Source organism: Eufriesea mexicana, unplaced genomic scaffold (assembly GCF_001483705.2).
Source record: "Eufriesea mexicana isolate 0111107269 unplaced genomic scaffold, ASM148370v2 scaffold3947, whole genome shotgun sequence".
Taxonomy (NCBI): Eukaryota; Metazoa; Arthropoda; class Insecta; order Hymenoptera; family Apidae; genus Eufriesea; species Eufriesea mexicana.
In genome coordinates, this window is record NW_016911941.1 from 106,244 (window position 1) to 120,928 (window position 14,685).

Below are 14,685 nucleotides of genomic sequence, written 5' to 3' on the forward strand. Positions count from 1 at the left end.
AAATAAGGTAACAAAGAAATTAAATATTTCAGTTTTGAAAGATTAGGATAAAAATCAGATAAATTTCTAGGATTAGGGAGAAAAGACGGAACTTAAGAAGTGTGTTACACTCTGTGTGTTACATGTCAGAAGTCTAATTATTTGGAAAAATCATTTAAATTGTTATTGTAAAAGCAGGAAGGAAAGAAAGGAAGATCGAGATAAAAAAAGGAAAGTGTGCTTCTTGATAAAGAACGATGAAACAGAATAATGGGTTTTGGAATCGAGAACAATAATCCATATGGTTAATAAACGGGAATATTTAAAAAATAGGAAGAAATAAGGATGGAAATTGGAATAGTGTAAAGAAATATTTCCACAGAAGCTAAAGCGAAAGTTAGAATAGTGCCAGATACTTGAATATTGTTTATGTTCTACACTTGAGACAGAATTTATTGTCAATAAATCTGATAACTGGAGATGGTGGTGAAATAATGTTCAAGGAAAATGAAGTAATAGTTCATAAGAACAAAGAAGAAATATTCGTAGGGAAGATGTATTATAATGGACTTTATACTAGTAGAGAGGAACAAGAAGCTGATAGAGTGGCACAAAAAATTGAGGGATCTATGTATAGAGAACATGAAGGAGTTGTCCATGGAAGTATTAGAAATAAAATTAATCAAAAGAGTACTGAAGACAGGAATTAGAGAATGTAGGATATTTTTGTGAAACAAAGGTATCGAAGATTCCATTTGAGGGGACAAGAACGAGGTTGAAAAGCCAGTTAGAGACAAAACATTCTGATTTATGTGAGCTTATATAGTCAGAGACATGGAACAGAAATGGATATGTGAAGAAAGTCATAGATTTTACTAATTTTGTGAGGATTTACCTTATTGAATTAAATACTAAAGCATTACAGAGATTGTTCAATTATGTTGCAGCAGCAGAAGCAAAGTGGAATAGCATACAGATTTAAATGCAATAACGGAAAAAAAGTTTACCAGCCGAGAATTCAAGAATTGGTGTAGACAGAAAGTAATTATACTGGATTATACGATACTGTATACACCTCAACTGAATGGAAAGGCTTAATCGAATATTACTGAATAAAACACGAGCACTCCTGTACGACTGAAATAGAAAGGAAATTGTGGATGGAAGCTGTGTATTTTGCAACTTATCTACAAAATAAAAGTTCTGCAACAGCAATGAATGCAACTGCATATAGAAAGTGAGTAGGAGAAAGATCTGACATATGAATTACACATGACATATGAGAAACTAATATTCTTTGACATCTGAGAGTAATAAAGCAATTTTGTTTGCAGATTCGTTTCAAGGAAAGAAATCTCTGCAAGAATTACACAATGAATATTACAGATTAAGTTTTGTTTTGTACAGTATAGTTAAATAAATGATACAGCATAATCTTTGTACCAAGAGTTTAATTCATTTTAATATGGGAATTACCAAAGTGGTCTCATGCATAAAATACTGCAAATTTACAGTTCTATAAAAAGTATAAAAGTAAAAAAATTTACTATTGATTTTATTGAGATAGGAAGAAAATTATACATATTTCCTTTGTGTATTTGATGCCTTTGGTAATTCTGGATAAATTAATTCCTTTTTAATTAATTAATTTGTAATAATTATTGCACAGAGGATGTGATGCAACTATAAAAATTCATGAATTAATTACTGAAACTCAGGATTTGTTAATTTTCCACTGTCGAATTAATTTATTGGCGTAATAATCGATTCAAATTCACGCGCCTACAAGACCACTTTTATATTTTTCGATATAAATTTGTCCCTAATTAATTAATTATTAATAATTGTTCTGCGGAGTGTTTGAATTGTTGTCGAAGATTGTCGAAGACGCCATTGGTTTTTCATTAATTACTATCCTTTACGCGATCAATTTATGAAACTTTATGCACTCATTATAAAGACAATGTTCTTGCGAATCTTCTCATATCACTTTTGTTCACATTTTGATTCTAGTTTCGGGGAGTATTAAATATTTTCACGGAAGATCGTGATGGTCGTCGTTACGAAATCATAGACGCCATAAAACAAAAATTAATAACTAACAATTTAGAGTTCAATTCTTTACGAATATTATATAAGAATGTTGCTTGAAGTTCCAGCTTTGTAATGAAATTATAGAAGTTCACAAATTGCTTACGGAAATTGAATAATTATTAATTTTTTACTGCCGGAGCCATTCTATCCTTTTCTATCCCCTCTCTGTCCTTGTCTACCACGTGACCAGCACTTCGACGACCTCCTTGCCTATTCTTTATTCCTATTACTTTCTTGATTTTTGAGCCCAAATCATAGATGGCGCTGATCGCAGGCGGTAAAATTTTTATTTATTCGGAAGTAGAAAATTAATGAATTTCCAAGTTTCTGTAATTAATTCATGAATATTTATAGCTACACAGCAAAGTTGGAATTATAGGCAACATTCTTATACAATGTTTAAATTTAATAATTAGTTACGGGTAGATAGGATTGCTATAAAAAAGTGGTTCTCTTGCATAATATTCTTATTAAGTAATAAATATATACTGGCCTAAGAAAGGGTAAAAAATAAATTTTTTGATTAAGAAATTTTATTTACTATTGTTTATTCACAATGTTTTTATACACGAAAAATTAATACAACATAAGAAATAGATTGAAAAAAACTATGAGCAATGGAACAGGAATCGAACCCTGATCATCCACCATAGGAATTCTCGACTATCGCCGTTAGGCCACAATTTCACTTGGTTAATATTGGAAAGAAATCTCTAATTAAGGTGGTAATAAAACTTTAATCGTAAATATCTCAAAAATTATTGAGTAGTTGCGGCTATAATGATATATTTTCTTAAACTGCATGACCATATCTACAAACCTGCAAAGTTTCAACTAAATCGAAGGACTTGCACTCTCCTTGTCAGCGAAAGAGGCTACGGTCACGCGAAGACAGGGCGACGGAGGGGGGGATACGCCCTATAAAACAGCGAGGGATGCGTTTTTGGGGCATTATCCGACCAGAGTACGAAGAGAATAAAAGAAGTTACCCAGAAGCAAAGAGCTTAGTTTTACTAAAAGACGGCTCTTAAGACTTGGCTGACAATAGGCCTGAGGGCTCCACGTGTCCGCACACGTTGGAAGCCTCAGGCCCTCGCTAGGGGTAATAAACGACCGATGGCGTCACCAGCGCGCGGGTGGACCCCAGGTACCCCACCTTGGAGCAGAGGGTTTTCTCCACTATCGTTGCTTTTTGGGGAACCTTCCCTTTCTCCAAGGTCACCGATTTGCGAACCAAGGGAATGCCCTTGGTCAAAAACAGCCAATTATATTTGGCGAGCTTCCGATTTTTCCTAAGGCCGATCTTAGGAAGAACGAGGAGCTCAGTTCCGTACGAGATCCGAGAGACACGGGTTCTCTCAAAGACACTTCCTCTCGAAACATCGAACACACCGGTTCCTTCTAAACTTCTTCCTTTCGACACGCCAGAGACGACGGTTCTCTTCTAACACGAGACGATTTTCGTATCTCCTCGTTAAGTCGATGAAGTACCGTGTCGCGTCGAAACGTTCATCCACATCGGGGTATCTTCGCGCCTTACAACCGCGAAGACGAATTATTTCGGGCGGAACCCACGCGACCAGGAAGATCAAGGGAACGACGCGATACCCCCTTGATACCTCCAACATTATCCGTTTACACTATTTTTAGTAATCTTTATGTTTCTTTCTTCTTCTTTAATTAAATATATTTATACGTATCGCTGTATAAACAGTGATTTTTATAATTCTATTTATAGTATCCTTATGGTAATTTTAAATATAAATAATAGTTTTATTTATAGTATGCCTAGTACTTTTATAATTTTATGGTTATATAACACTATAGGTAATTTAGCGTTTTCACAATTTTATCAATTAATTTATTCTTGTCAGTAAAATATTTATATTTTTGACTTTAAGTATTCGAAATTTCAAATGATATGAAAATAATTAAAGACACGTGGGTGCGGAATGAAGTCTATATTGGCTGCGTCGCTGGCGAGAGCTCGTGTTCGACTGGCGCTTCAAAACCCATGCCGAAAACGCGGCGTGTCGTCAGCGACGATTTTGGCTGGAGACAATGTCTCCGTCGATACAATGTATGTTTGACAGCCAGGGCACCGCGTGCCGTCGGACCGCCAAAGGGTGTCTTCGCGCAACATTGTATATTGGCGCGCTTGTGCGCGGGCCGCCACATCAGCCCCCTTGGTGAAGATAAGGGTACGCTCGTACATAGTCTATCTTCTTAATTCTAATTATCGCTAAATCTCTGACAAAAACTATGGTAATTTACGTGACTACGACTTATAATTAGCTTACAATCTATTGGCGGCTAAATACCAAGGATCGTCCCGAACACCCGAGCTCACGCTATCTGCCCGCGACATAGCGGTCAGGGAAACGAACGCGCCTGCCCGCCTTTGTCGTACGTGTCACGGAAAGTGATTTGAAACGAAAAGAAAAAAGTGGCCGGCTTTAACGAATTTAAAGTCCCGCATAGAATATGCCAAATTTGCACCTTTCGCTGTTCACTGTTAAAAATTAAGGAATGAGGACTGCCGCTGCGGAATTGAACAGAATAAAGGAATGTCTAATTAAAATTTTTTATTTTCATTGCACAGTTAACCACAAATCTTAATGCTATTCAGGTACATAAATTTACAAACATAAAAGTCAGCTAAATTTAATTCTGACAAAATGATCAAATATCATCAACTGCTGCTAATATCGGCTGGTGATAGCTGAAATACGATACGAAATTAACGCAGGGTAAATTTTCTATGTTGCGAGTAAATACAGCATCCAGAGTTGTACCTTCTCGTGTAGTAGGAATCGAGGGATCACTTTTCAATTTCAAATTGAAGCTTTCGTTCATGAAATTAACGAAAGCTTTTCCTTTAGGCGTTTGTAGATCGAGATTTAAATCGCCAGACATGATAATCGGTATGTTCCGGTACCCTCTTCTTTGCAACGATTCCACAACATCAACAACTTTTGGACTGTACCAGAGTACCTCTCTTTATTTCCGGTTAACAAATTACAAAGTTATAATTAGATTACGCGCAGAATAGACGGGCAGAACGAGGTGATGATGATTTCCAGACACCCTTGTCCTGCCGAAGACGGTATCTTTATATTGGGCTAGTGCCCCCACTCTAGTAGGACCTTTGACTTAGGGCAAAGTCCTTATCTTCGGGACTGTTTGTTATTTGACTAGTTCTAGGTTGTCACCACTAGACGCGTGACCCATGATTCAGCTTCTGTACGTTTGTCTTTCCGATGTTCCCATGCGGCTGTTTTTGGTTACTGTTGATTCTGAGTGTTATCGGAAATTTGATCGGTGTCACACTTTTATTTAGATCTTGCACTCTGTCTTCTTTTATACTCATGTTCTCTTTCTCAATCAGTGGATCACGAATTCTAAACACTCAGACGCATTCATAAACTTCCACTCGTTTGTCGCATTCGGCTCCGTCATAAACATCCCTTACATTCGATCCTCTTGCACGCGGTCAGTTTCGTTCTAAGCCCAAACACTCTTGACATTCTTTCAGGGCCATACTTATTCCTTTCCTACACATGTTCAAAGTGTATACAAAGTATTGTATAGAAAAGACTGGTGACAAAAGACAGAACATTGTGGGAAGGGATCGCCCCCACACCGCTGGAATGTAGAGTTTGCTTCACTATTGAATTTTACCATAACAGACACTAACAATGTATTAACCCTTAGAGTGCGGACGACTTTCTGCCGAAACGCTTCAGGGGGACTGTGCGTGCTTAACACTGACGATCGCTGTGGACGGAATACTTTTCGCTAGTGCTAGCCCTGTTGATTAACTGTTCAAGGCGCAACTAACAAGTTATTATTGTAATTCTTTTGCAGCAGGTTAAATAATAAAGAAACGTTATCTTCAAGCATCAATTATCTATTAGAATCAATAAAATTTACAATATAACTTAATATAAAAATAAGGAACAAAAACGAAACAAGAATTAATAGTTTATTTGTGTATGATAAATTTTTTTATATTGTTAATATTGTTGTACGTATATTATATTGTTATTACATTACTAATGATACTCGGAACAGATATACAAAAGAATAAACCCGTCCTCGCGTCTATTATTTGTTCCATCATTTGTCTTTTTTACTGCCGTTGCTAAGAAACGCACATATATTTGTCTCGCATAAAGTTACATGTAATACTAATACATGGAAGACCGAAAAAATTGAACAACACATATATGCGTCCACCGTCCCTGCTGGTGACTTTCGCCGGACGCATATATGCGTCTATAGCGCTCTAAGGGTTAAGAGTAGTAGCGAGGCGAATGAGTGTGCTGTCTTACATCTAAGGGAGTGCATGGAAACGTTTGGGCGGCCTCTTGAAAAGCAAGGGATAGCGAACAGCAGCATCGGGCCCGACGCGAAAGAACAAACGATAACGCCAAATCCTTTTGTCGGAATGTCTGTGACTATGTCGAATAATTGAGAAGGAAAGCCTATGTATGAAAAGAGATAGTTTTAGCTTTAAGTAAGGATGCAAGGGCGCGAGGCAGTCAGAGTTGGGAAGAAAGTAGAATTGAGAAGAATTGAGAAGTCAGAAGTAGGCAGATTTGAATTGAGTCAGAATGCTGAACGTGTATAGAGACGTAGTGAATAGAGGATTGTGTGAGAAACTTAGTGTAATATTTTAGTTAAATAAAACCTGTTTTGTTACAAAAAGAGAGTTATAGTTTGTTAGACACGCAGATCTCTGTCTGCATAGGATTAATTTAGACAAAAATCCAACAATAATATTAGTCCTTTTCTGATGATCTACTCATGCGTTATGAGGCTAACATTCCGCTGACATTACTAGAGCCTAGGTCGATGATAATCTCGTCCTACACCCTTTCGCTTCGGCAGTTCAGTCCGTGAAAGTACCACTGAACGAAAACGCGCGCCAGAAATATGCACAGTGCGTGTGATTTCTGTGTATTTCTGAACGTTTACCTAAGTCTTAAATAACAACTGTGCTAAATAAAACAATCGTATACAAATTGCACTTGTATACGCATCATTTGGATACCGGATATGTATGGGGTGCCCGTACCCAGGAGTCATCGCGTGGACGCCGCCTATATACGGCACTCCAAGCGAAAGGATTGACAGTTACTTGGGTGAGTGACACACCGATGAAACTTCATTTCGTGTTTCAACATATTTGCAGCCGGTACATTTTTCATTTTTCCGGTACTGAAAACCGATTAAAATAAAGAAATTCAGAAACTAATTAGTAATTAATAATTATTTAATAAAATTAGTAGAAACTTTAGTAAAGCAGTCAAACATGCTGAAGGCATGGAGCGGGAAATTCCGATGCCGAATTGTTTGACCCTAAGACCTGGCTGTTGGAAGACCGTAACGGGTCTTCTTTGTTCCACGACGGAACAGATAAGAATAACTCGAGTTTAAACGCTACAGCGTTGGGCAATTGTCACTCGATTAAATATTGATAGAGAGAAAATCGAAATTGGAAGTAAATTAAGGACTGAAAGAGAAACGTGCAGCAATTCTCGAAGAAAAGAAGAAATATTTGTCAGTAAACAATCTAATCCAATCGTTGCTTGATTCGCACTGATTCAAGAGCAGTTGCATGGAATATATCGACGTTGCTTGGCACTTGCAAACCATCCTACAAACACATACAATGTAAAGACAACATGTAAAACTACATACGAAAAAATATACAACTGCACATAGACAGTACGTCGTATTTGTGTCTTATATTTAACTCAGTCAGTTGAATGCAAGCAACGGACTTACTGTCTAGTGTCTGCACAGGATGCTATGGGACACGTGATACAATCTAACAAGAGGAAGTTCCAAGAGTGAAGGTAAAATGAATATACAGGGTGTTAAAAAATAAGAGATTGAAATTTTTTCAGAACTTACAGTTCTCACTGTGACAAATAAAAAATGGCCAATCAACGTTCAACGCGAAATAAATTTTTTGCAAATAAAGTATAGTTTTGCGTTTGAAAATATTTGACAGCTTAGGATAAAGACTGTTAGCATAACTTACATAAAACACTAAACGATGGAAAATATAGTAATTAAATAACGCGTGAAAAAATATAGTATCATAATTGAAGATTACCATTTATACGAATAAACGAACATATTAAAATATGACACTTCGTTGACTCATTCGAAGGAATTTATGGTATCTTTCGTTTGCATATAACAGTCCCGGATATTAATTATGTATCGAGATAGGTATATTATTACGTTGCCTTATTTTCTGATAATTATATCGAGATACATACATTTTCCACTTATTGTTTCAGTTATAATGTTTCAGCTATATTGTTTCTCGTGGATGAGTAAATTAAGATTACTGAATATTCCAACACAAAAGTGCAAAATAACATTTTACACTGAAGGTATTGATTATAGAATCCATTATAATCAAACTTTTCTTGTACTTCTTGGTGGATATATATAAATATTAATAATTATTATGTAATAATAATATAATATTAAATAATATTAAATTGCAAAAGTTTAAAGCTTTTTCTCCACAGTTTTGTTCGTGGAATAAATTCTTTTCACGCGGAATTCTCATTTTATAGATAGCGTTTAATATTTGAGACGGTCGATTTTTATTTACTATATCGAATGAAAATATATAATAATTTACATTACAAATCCTTTGCCTTTAGGAGGCGAAAGAAAACCATCGTTCTACGAATGTAAGTTTAAAGGGAATATAATAATCCAAATATCGTGGAATTGGCTTTATGATAAATATATGGTAAGGTATAAGTGAGAATGCGTGTAATTGGAATGTTCGTTGATTGTAACGAAAGAAGCGAATCACGAAGTGTGCTAAAAATTGAGGCTTCCTCTGAAAGTATACTATCTTGAGTTGTGTCACTTTTTAAACGAATATAAAATTTGTCTGTTAGAAAGAATTCGGATATAATATTTTAGATCTACGAAATTGAGTACTGCAGTTTACCTTTGCGACAGAAAAGACATCTGCAATGGGAACGGACGCATAGGAAATGAGCCAATCTGTTACGTGAATACTCGTGCGGAGTAAGCCCAATGACCCTTAGATCTCAGGTCAAGAGCTACTGTTAATAAAAGAAATATCCACGTTGAAATGCCATAGCGAGAAATTATCGTGAACGAAAGAGAAAGCAATGCTATAACGCGATCGATTAGTATGAAAAATAAACACTTGTAATACAATAGGATCATTAGCAAGTCAAAGATATGTACATCACACGAGTGGTCATAAATTTATGATACTAATTGTCTAAGCCATTGAAAGTTGCTAAGTACGGTTATGGACTCTCTATTTCCTGTTGATAGTGTGATAACAAGTTGCAAGACAAATACAATGTCGTAATTATAATAAGTCATAATTTCAATGTCTATTTTATAATATCGTATAATATTTAATAATAAGTGAATACGAAAAATAAAAATTAAAATTAGAAATAAATACAAAATACTGTACCCGTTCAGGAACCAAATTATTTTATAAAAATCGGAAAAATTCCTGAATTTCTTTATTACCGATTTATGTATCGTCATCAAGATTACAGACAGTTGATATTTTAGAAAATATGAATACCCATGACTTTACATAAACTTAGCAGATAAAGTAGACATATTAACACCGGATGAAGAACATTTATATACAATCGAAACTGGGTTAAACCATGATATGGTCGTCAAAGAATTAAATAAAAAATAAAATATAAAATATATATGTAGAGACATGGGTGGTGGTTAAATAATACTAGCTATTTATTAGTAATAAAATAATAATACAATATGTGGTGACGATTAATATAATTGTCAGATGGCAAAACGTGACAAGCACGATCAAGCAACATCGAGAAAGATCAGCCATGGCAAGTGCTTTAACTGTAAACGAGCAAGTCGCCTAAGATAAGCATTGAGTCTTCAATGTGTACGGTAAGAACACAGTTTGCGAGACTGTGCAAATATTTCCGATCTACCATTGACAAATAGAAGTACTATGTTCTAAGCATCAAGGCAGCGTACAACGCACGTTGCGCCTTAGCAAACCAACCATAGAAGTAAAACACGTGGTGTTTAGATTAGTGAATCTTATGCAAAATATAATCTTACCAAATACAGCACTCTTCCCTCATCGAATATCTGCTTAACAGCATTACGAATTTCGATTTTGGAGAATATCTAAAGACCTCGTATCTAAGAATCCCAACTTGGATCAGCAGGTAGATTCGGTAAAGATTGGGATCTTTAGAAAATTTGACTTTAGTTTCCGTTTGTAGCGTTGTTGGTGGCAATATTAGTAATGTAGGATGGCGAAAACTGGTTTTGAGACACCAAAAATTGACGAAAAAACAAGAACAGAATAACGCAAACTCAAAACTCATAAAACTAATTTAACTTAGGAAAAGAACACCAAGGTAACGAAATGAAAACATACAAAGGCGCACTCTAATTTAGCTCTTTTTCCAACACCAAGCAACTTACGCTCGCGTCGGTCACAATTGATTTCTAAGGATTCCGTTTTGGTCGTCAAGGACCATGCTTTTATGCTTTTCTTAACCTACGTTTCACCTCCCTGTAGGGACCACGCAACTTAATTTTATTACCCAAAATAACTTTTTCAATTGCTTCTAGAAAATAATGATCGGTTTATAATTTGTTTTTGTTGACAATGGCCGATTCGCGATTTCTTTGGAAATGGTATCTTACAGTAGTAATGACAGAAAATGTATGTATAAAGGAATACCGATAACCTTGATATTTATACATTGTGTTCCTCCTTTAAAATCGTTCAAATTATGTATTAATACTAGAACTACCGGGTTGCAGTATGTATAATTTGTAATATCTCTATCAAAAGTAATTACATATTTTCAGCAAAGGTAAAAATAAAAGCTTCCGAAATTAATCATTGTGACTCGTTTGATGCTTCTAATATTATACATTTTTTAGAATTACAGAATTTGTTGAAATGGATCTAGGAAATTTATGGCGTGGCCTGAGAGTTTAAATGTTGCGGAAGAATTTTTCTACCTGCGGAAGAAAACCCAAAAATTCGAGTTGAGTTGTCGAGAAGAGACGTACATTGTTGGACGTGCTCCCTCAAGTATTTCTAAAATAAAGCCTTTAACTACTTGCGCTACGATTTAACTTTCGGTTGCCGTGCCACGCTCTACAATATAACATGCGGTAAGGCGTTACATTGACGTGGTATACACGTCGCTGGCGGCTTTGAAACAAAAGCATCTCGACGTGCGTGGCACGTCTTTATAGCGCAAGTCGTTAACCTTTGTTGCGATACCGCGAATTTTATTTTGCCTACGCTTTAATTTTTACCCAGCTTCTCCTAAATCAGCAGAACTATTGGATTGCAAATAGGAGAATTATAGGACAGTGTTTAATACTTCTAGTATTATACAAGTATTGTAGTATTATTCAAGTAGAAGAACCATAAGGCAGCGTTTAATAATATTATGCTTCATAACTTATAAAATACAATATATCAACTAAATTGCACAGGTATTAAACAATGATCAAATATTCTTGTAAACCAAATATATTTTTACGCGAACTTAATATTTACCAGAATAATAACATATTAGTGTACATATTTTATTCATATAACTTTACTATAAGACTATTTACTAATGTTGACTGTTCTGACAGTTCCCATCCATGAAATATACACCCGTGGCATATATTGAGCTCCATATGAAATCTGATGCATAGCATCCGTCGAGTAAATACATCCATCCTTTGAATTTCAATCGATACTAAATGTCCAGCAGCACTATTCATCGAGTCGCAATATCAAGGTTTTTGAAATCAGTTTTTCCATGGTATAAGTTCGCATACACCCTTTTTACTATTAATCGCACTGTCCGTTCAACAGAATTGCGGGGACTATTTGTCATTATAATCAACCCAAGATTAATTAGCGTGGTATATGTCTCAGGTGTCTGTAGGTCAGAGTCAATCAGAGAAGGTTCTATTACTGATACGTCTAACTACTAAACCATCTGCTTACTGAACTCATGCCACTTTCGGTCATAATGATTGTTGCGACGGCAATAATACGTGGAAGACGCGCCTCGCCGTCCTTCTTGACGATCAAGAAATTATAAAACGAGATAATAGACGATCGTGAGAAATCAAACAAAACACATCAGATGACGTAAGACGGTTTTGGAGCTCAGACAAGACACGACAGACGTGAACTAGAACTGGAAGACGCAAGACGGTAAACGGAAGACGGAAAACGAAACGAAAAACGGCAAGGGAGAAAACGATACACCACACACACACCAATCACACACACACCAATCACACACACATCGTAATCGTAGAATAAAGCGTAATTACAACCACAATCTGCGCTTTATTACCACCTAAGTGCTCAGTGTCTCGTAAGGGATTCGGTACACTGAGAAAAAGGGGCAACACAAGTATACCATACGCTGCCCCCTCCGCGTGGAGCTCATCTTCATCCACGCGGTGCAACGATGATTATAAAGAACCCTTTTACGTACCCAATTTCTACAGATTGGAGCCTCCTAATCTCACTCAATTTTATCATATTCGCCACTAATCAGGCTTGCTCCTAACAGAGCTGAAATGCTGCACGAGCATCGAATCTTTCATGATGAAAAAAATTTGAGGGCAAACGTGGTGAGATAAAATGATAACCTATTTTGTCTAGTCTCATTCAACTCGTATCAATCTGTTGGTTCCAGGACTCTCTTGGATGGGATAAATAATGAGAAGTTATTGTTACTCGGAATTTCCATCGCAAACAAATACTTAGGGCTGATGTCTAGATCATATTTGAAAACCATACGCGATATACCGTTAAAAATTTGTGGTAATATCATTATCGTCTAGGACTGTAGCACGGTACTTCTCGTATATGCTTTCAGTGCTGTCGGAAACATTCACACCCGGGTCATGATAGGCACTAGCATTTATATCCTCACCGTGAGAGGGTCCGGGAAACGATACATCCGGTAGCCGCTCACGACAACCTTCTAGCGAAGTTCCTATTCTCTCGGAATCCTTTGCAGCCATCTGGCGAATACAAAATAAAATATAAATAACTTCTTGGAAGGAAAAGCTACTAAAAACGACATCTCAGATCGCAAGTCGTAAAACATACAATAACGTTAGAAAATTCCGATGTTCTTGTTATTCGGGCACTTAGGATTTAACCGTTGGAGGACCGTAACGGAGTCTTCCGAGCCGGTCTTTGTTCCGCGACGGAACACGATACTTTTCTGTTAGGAAACGGATCAGCGTCGCGAGATAGGAAGAAATAAGCAACAGTATCAGCTGTTACGAGAAAAATTGATAAAAGAAATTCTTTTTTTAATAATAAAACAGGTTTATTTAATTAACATATCACACTAGATTCTTCTCAACTTTAACACGCAATCCTCTATTCTCGACTACACGCCATCTATATGCCTCGCGCCTTTGCATCTCTATTTAAAACCAGATCTATCTCATTTTATACACACGCTTTCTCTCAATCATTCTACAGACATTCCGACAAGAGGATTTGCCGTTATCATTTGTTTTTCCCGCGCCAAACACCCGAGTCGAACTCGATCTTATATACCCCCTTGTCATCACCTGATGTTAAGGTGGGGCAATCCTTATCTACTCATTACATCAGCTTCGATCTGTGAGGCTAACTATGTTGTCCTTCCAGAAAGTTGTAAAGAAACAGAATTTCTAAGCTGTTTATTACATTAAATAACAAATAAAGGAGATCCTATTAAAGCATATCACGACAATCAATCGACACAATTTTAAGCAACAGAAAAATTACTTCACAATCGTAACGTACTTCACAAATTGACGTAAGGAATTATTTTTCGTGAGAGGCAATCGATTCAAATATTATAAATCTGCATTATGTTAGAACACATGATATGATTGCCGATATTTTGACAAAACCCTTAACTTCAGAGAAACATTTAAAGTTTGCGAAGGTATTGGGTTTAACGTTGATTGTCAAGGGCATTTTACGTGGTTTACCCATGGCGCCAACATGAATATTTTATTATGCGATGCATATTATGTTGAAATATTATTTGCAGCAGATAAGGTGAGTCGTATAATCGCGTTTAATGTATTTTTCGTGGTGGGGGTCACCGGTGACCCCCGAGGAGCTTAGACCATTTTTGCCATTATCAATTGCTTAAAAAGCAACTCGAAAAAATATTTCAATTCCCGATTTTAGGATGAAGTTAGCGATGTATTTAGTGAAATGTTCCGATGACGAAGATTGCATTTCAAAGAGCAATTACGTACAGAAAGAACGTCGTCACGAATTTAAAAAGAAACCTGGAAGTGTGCGAAATGTGAGGCGAATTTGCAAAGTGTGCTATGAAAATAATTCAAATCAGCTAGGAAGAATGAGAGCAAAGAATTGCACTAAAAAAGTGGCGACATATTGTGCCGACTGTTTTGGTTCACCTTTCCTTTGTATAAATAAAATTATTTTTGCATGTTCTGTATGGCATTAATTTCTTCGAACCATTATAGTAATAATGTCAATATTTAAAAAATTATCAGTATCGATAT

General features: G+C 36.2%; 1 protein-coding gene across 1 annotated transcript in view; it reads left to right on the forward strand.

The window, feature by feature from the left end:
- Nucleotides 1-473: 473 nt before the first annotated feature.
- LOC108551367 (SET and MYND domain-containing protein 4) overlaps nt 474-14,685 on the forward strand; it is a gene marked incomplete at its 3' end in the record, with an annotated part of 50,870 nt that continues 36,658 nt past the window's right edge. Inside the window, exon 1 of the mRNA XM_017905505.1 lies at nt 474-669. Coding sequence (XP_017760994.1) covers nt 474-669 — 196 coding nt within the window. The remainder of the gene's footprint in view (nt 670-14,685) is intronic.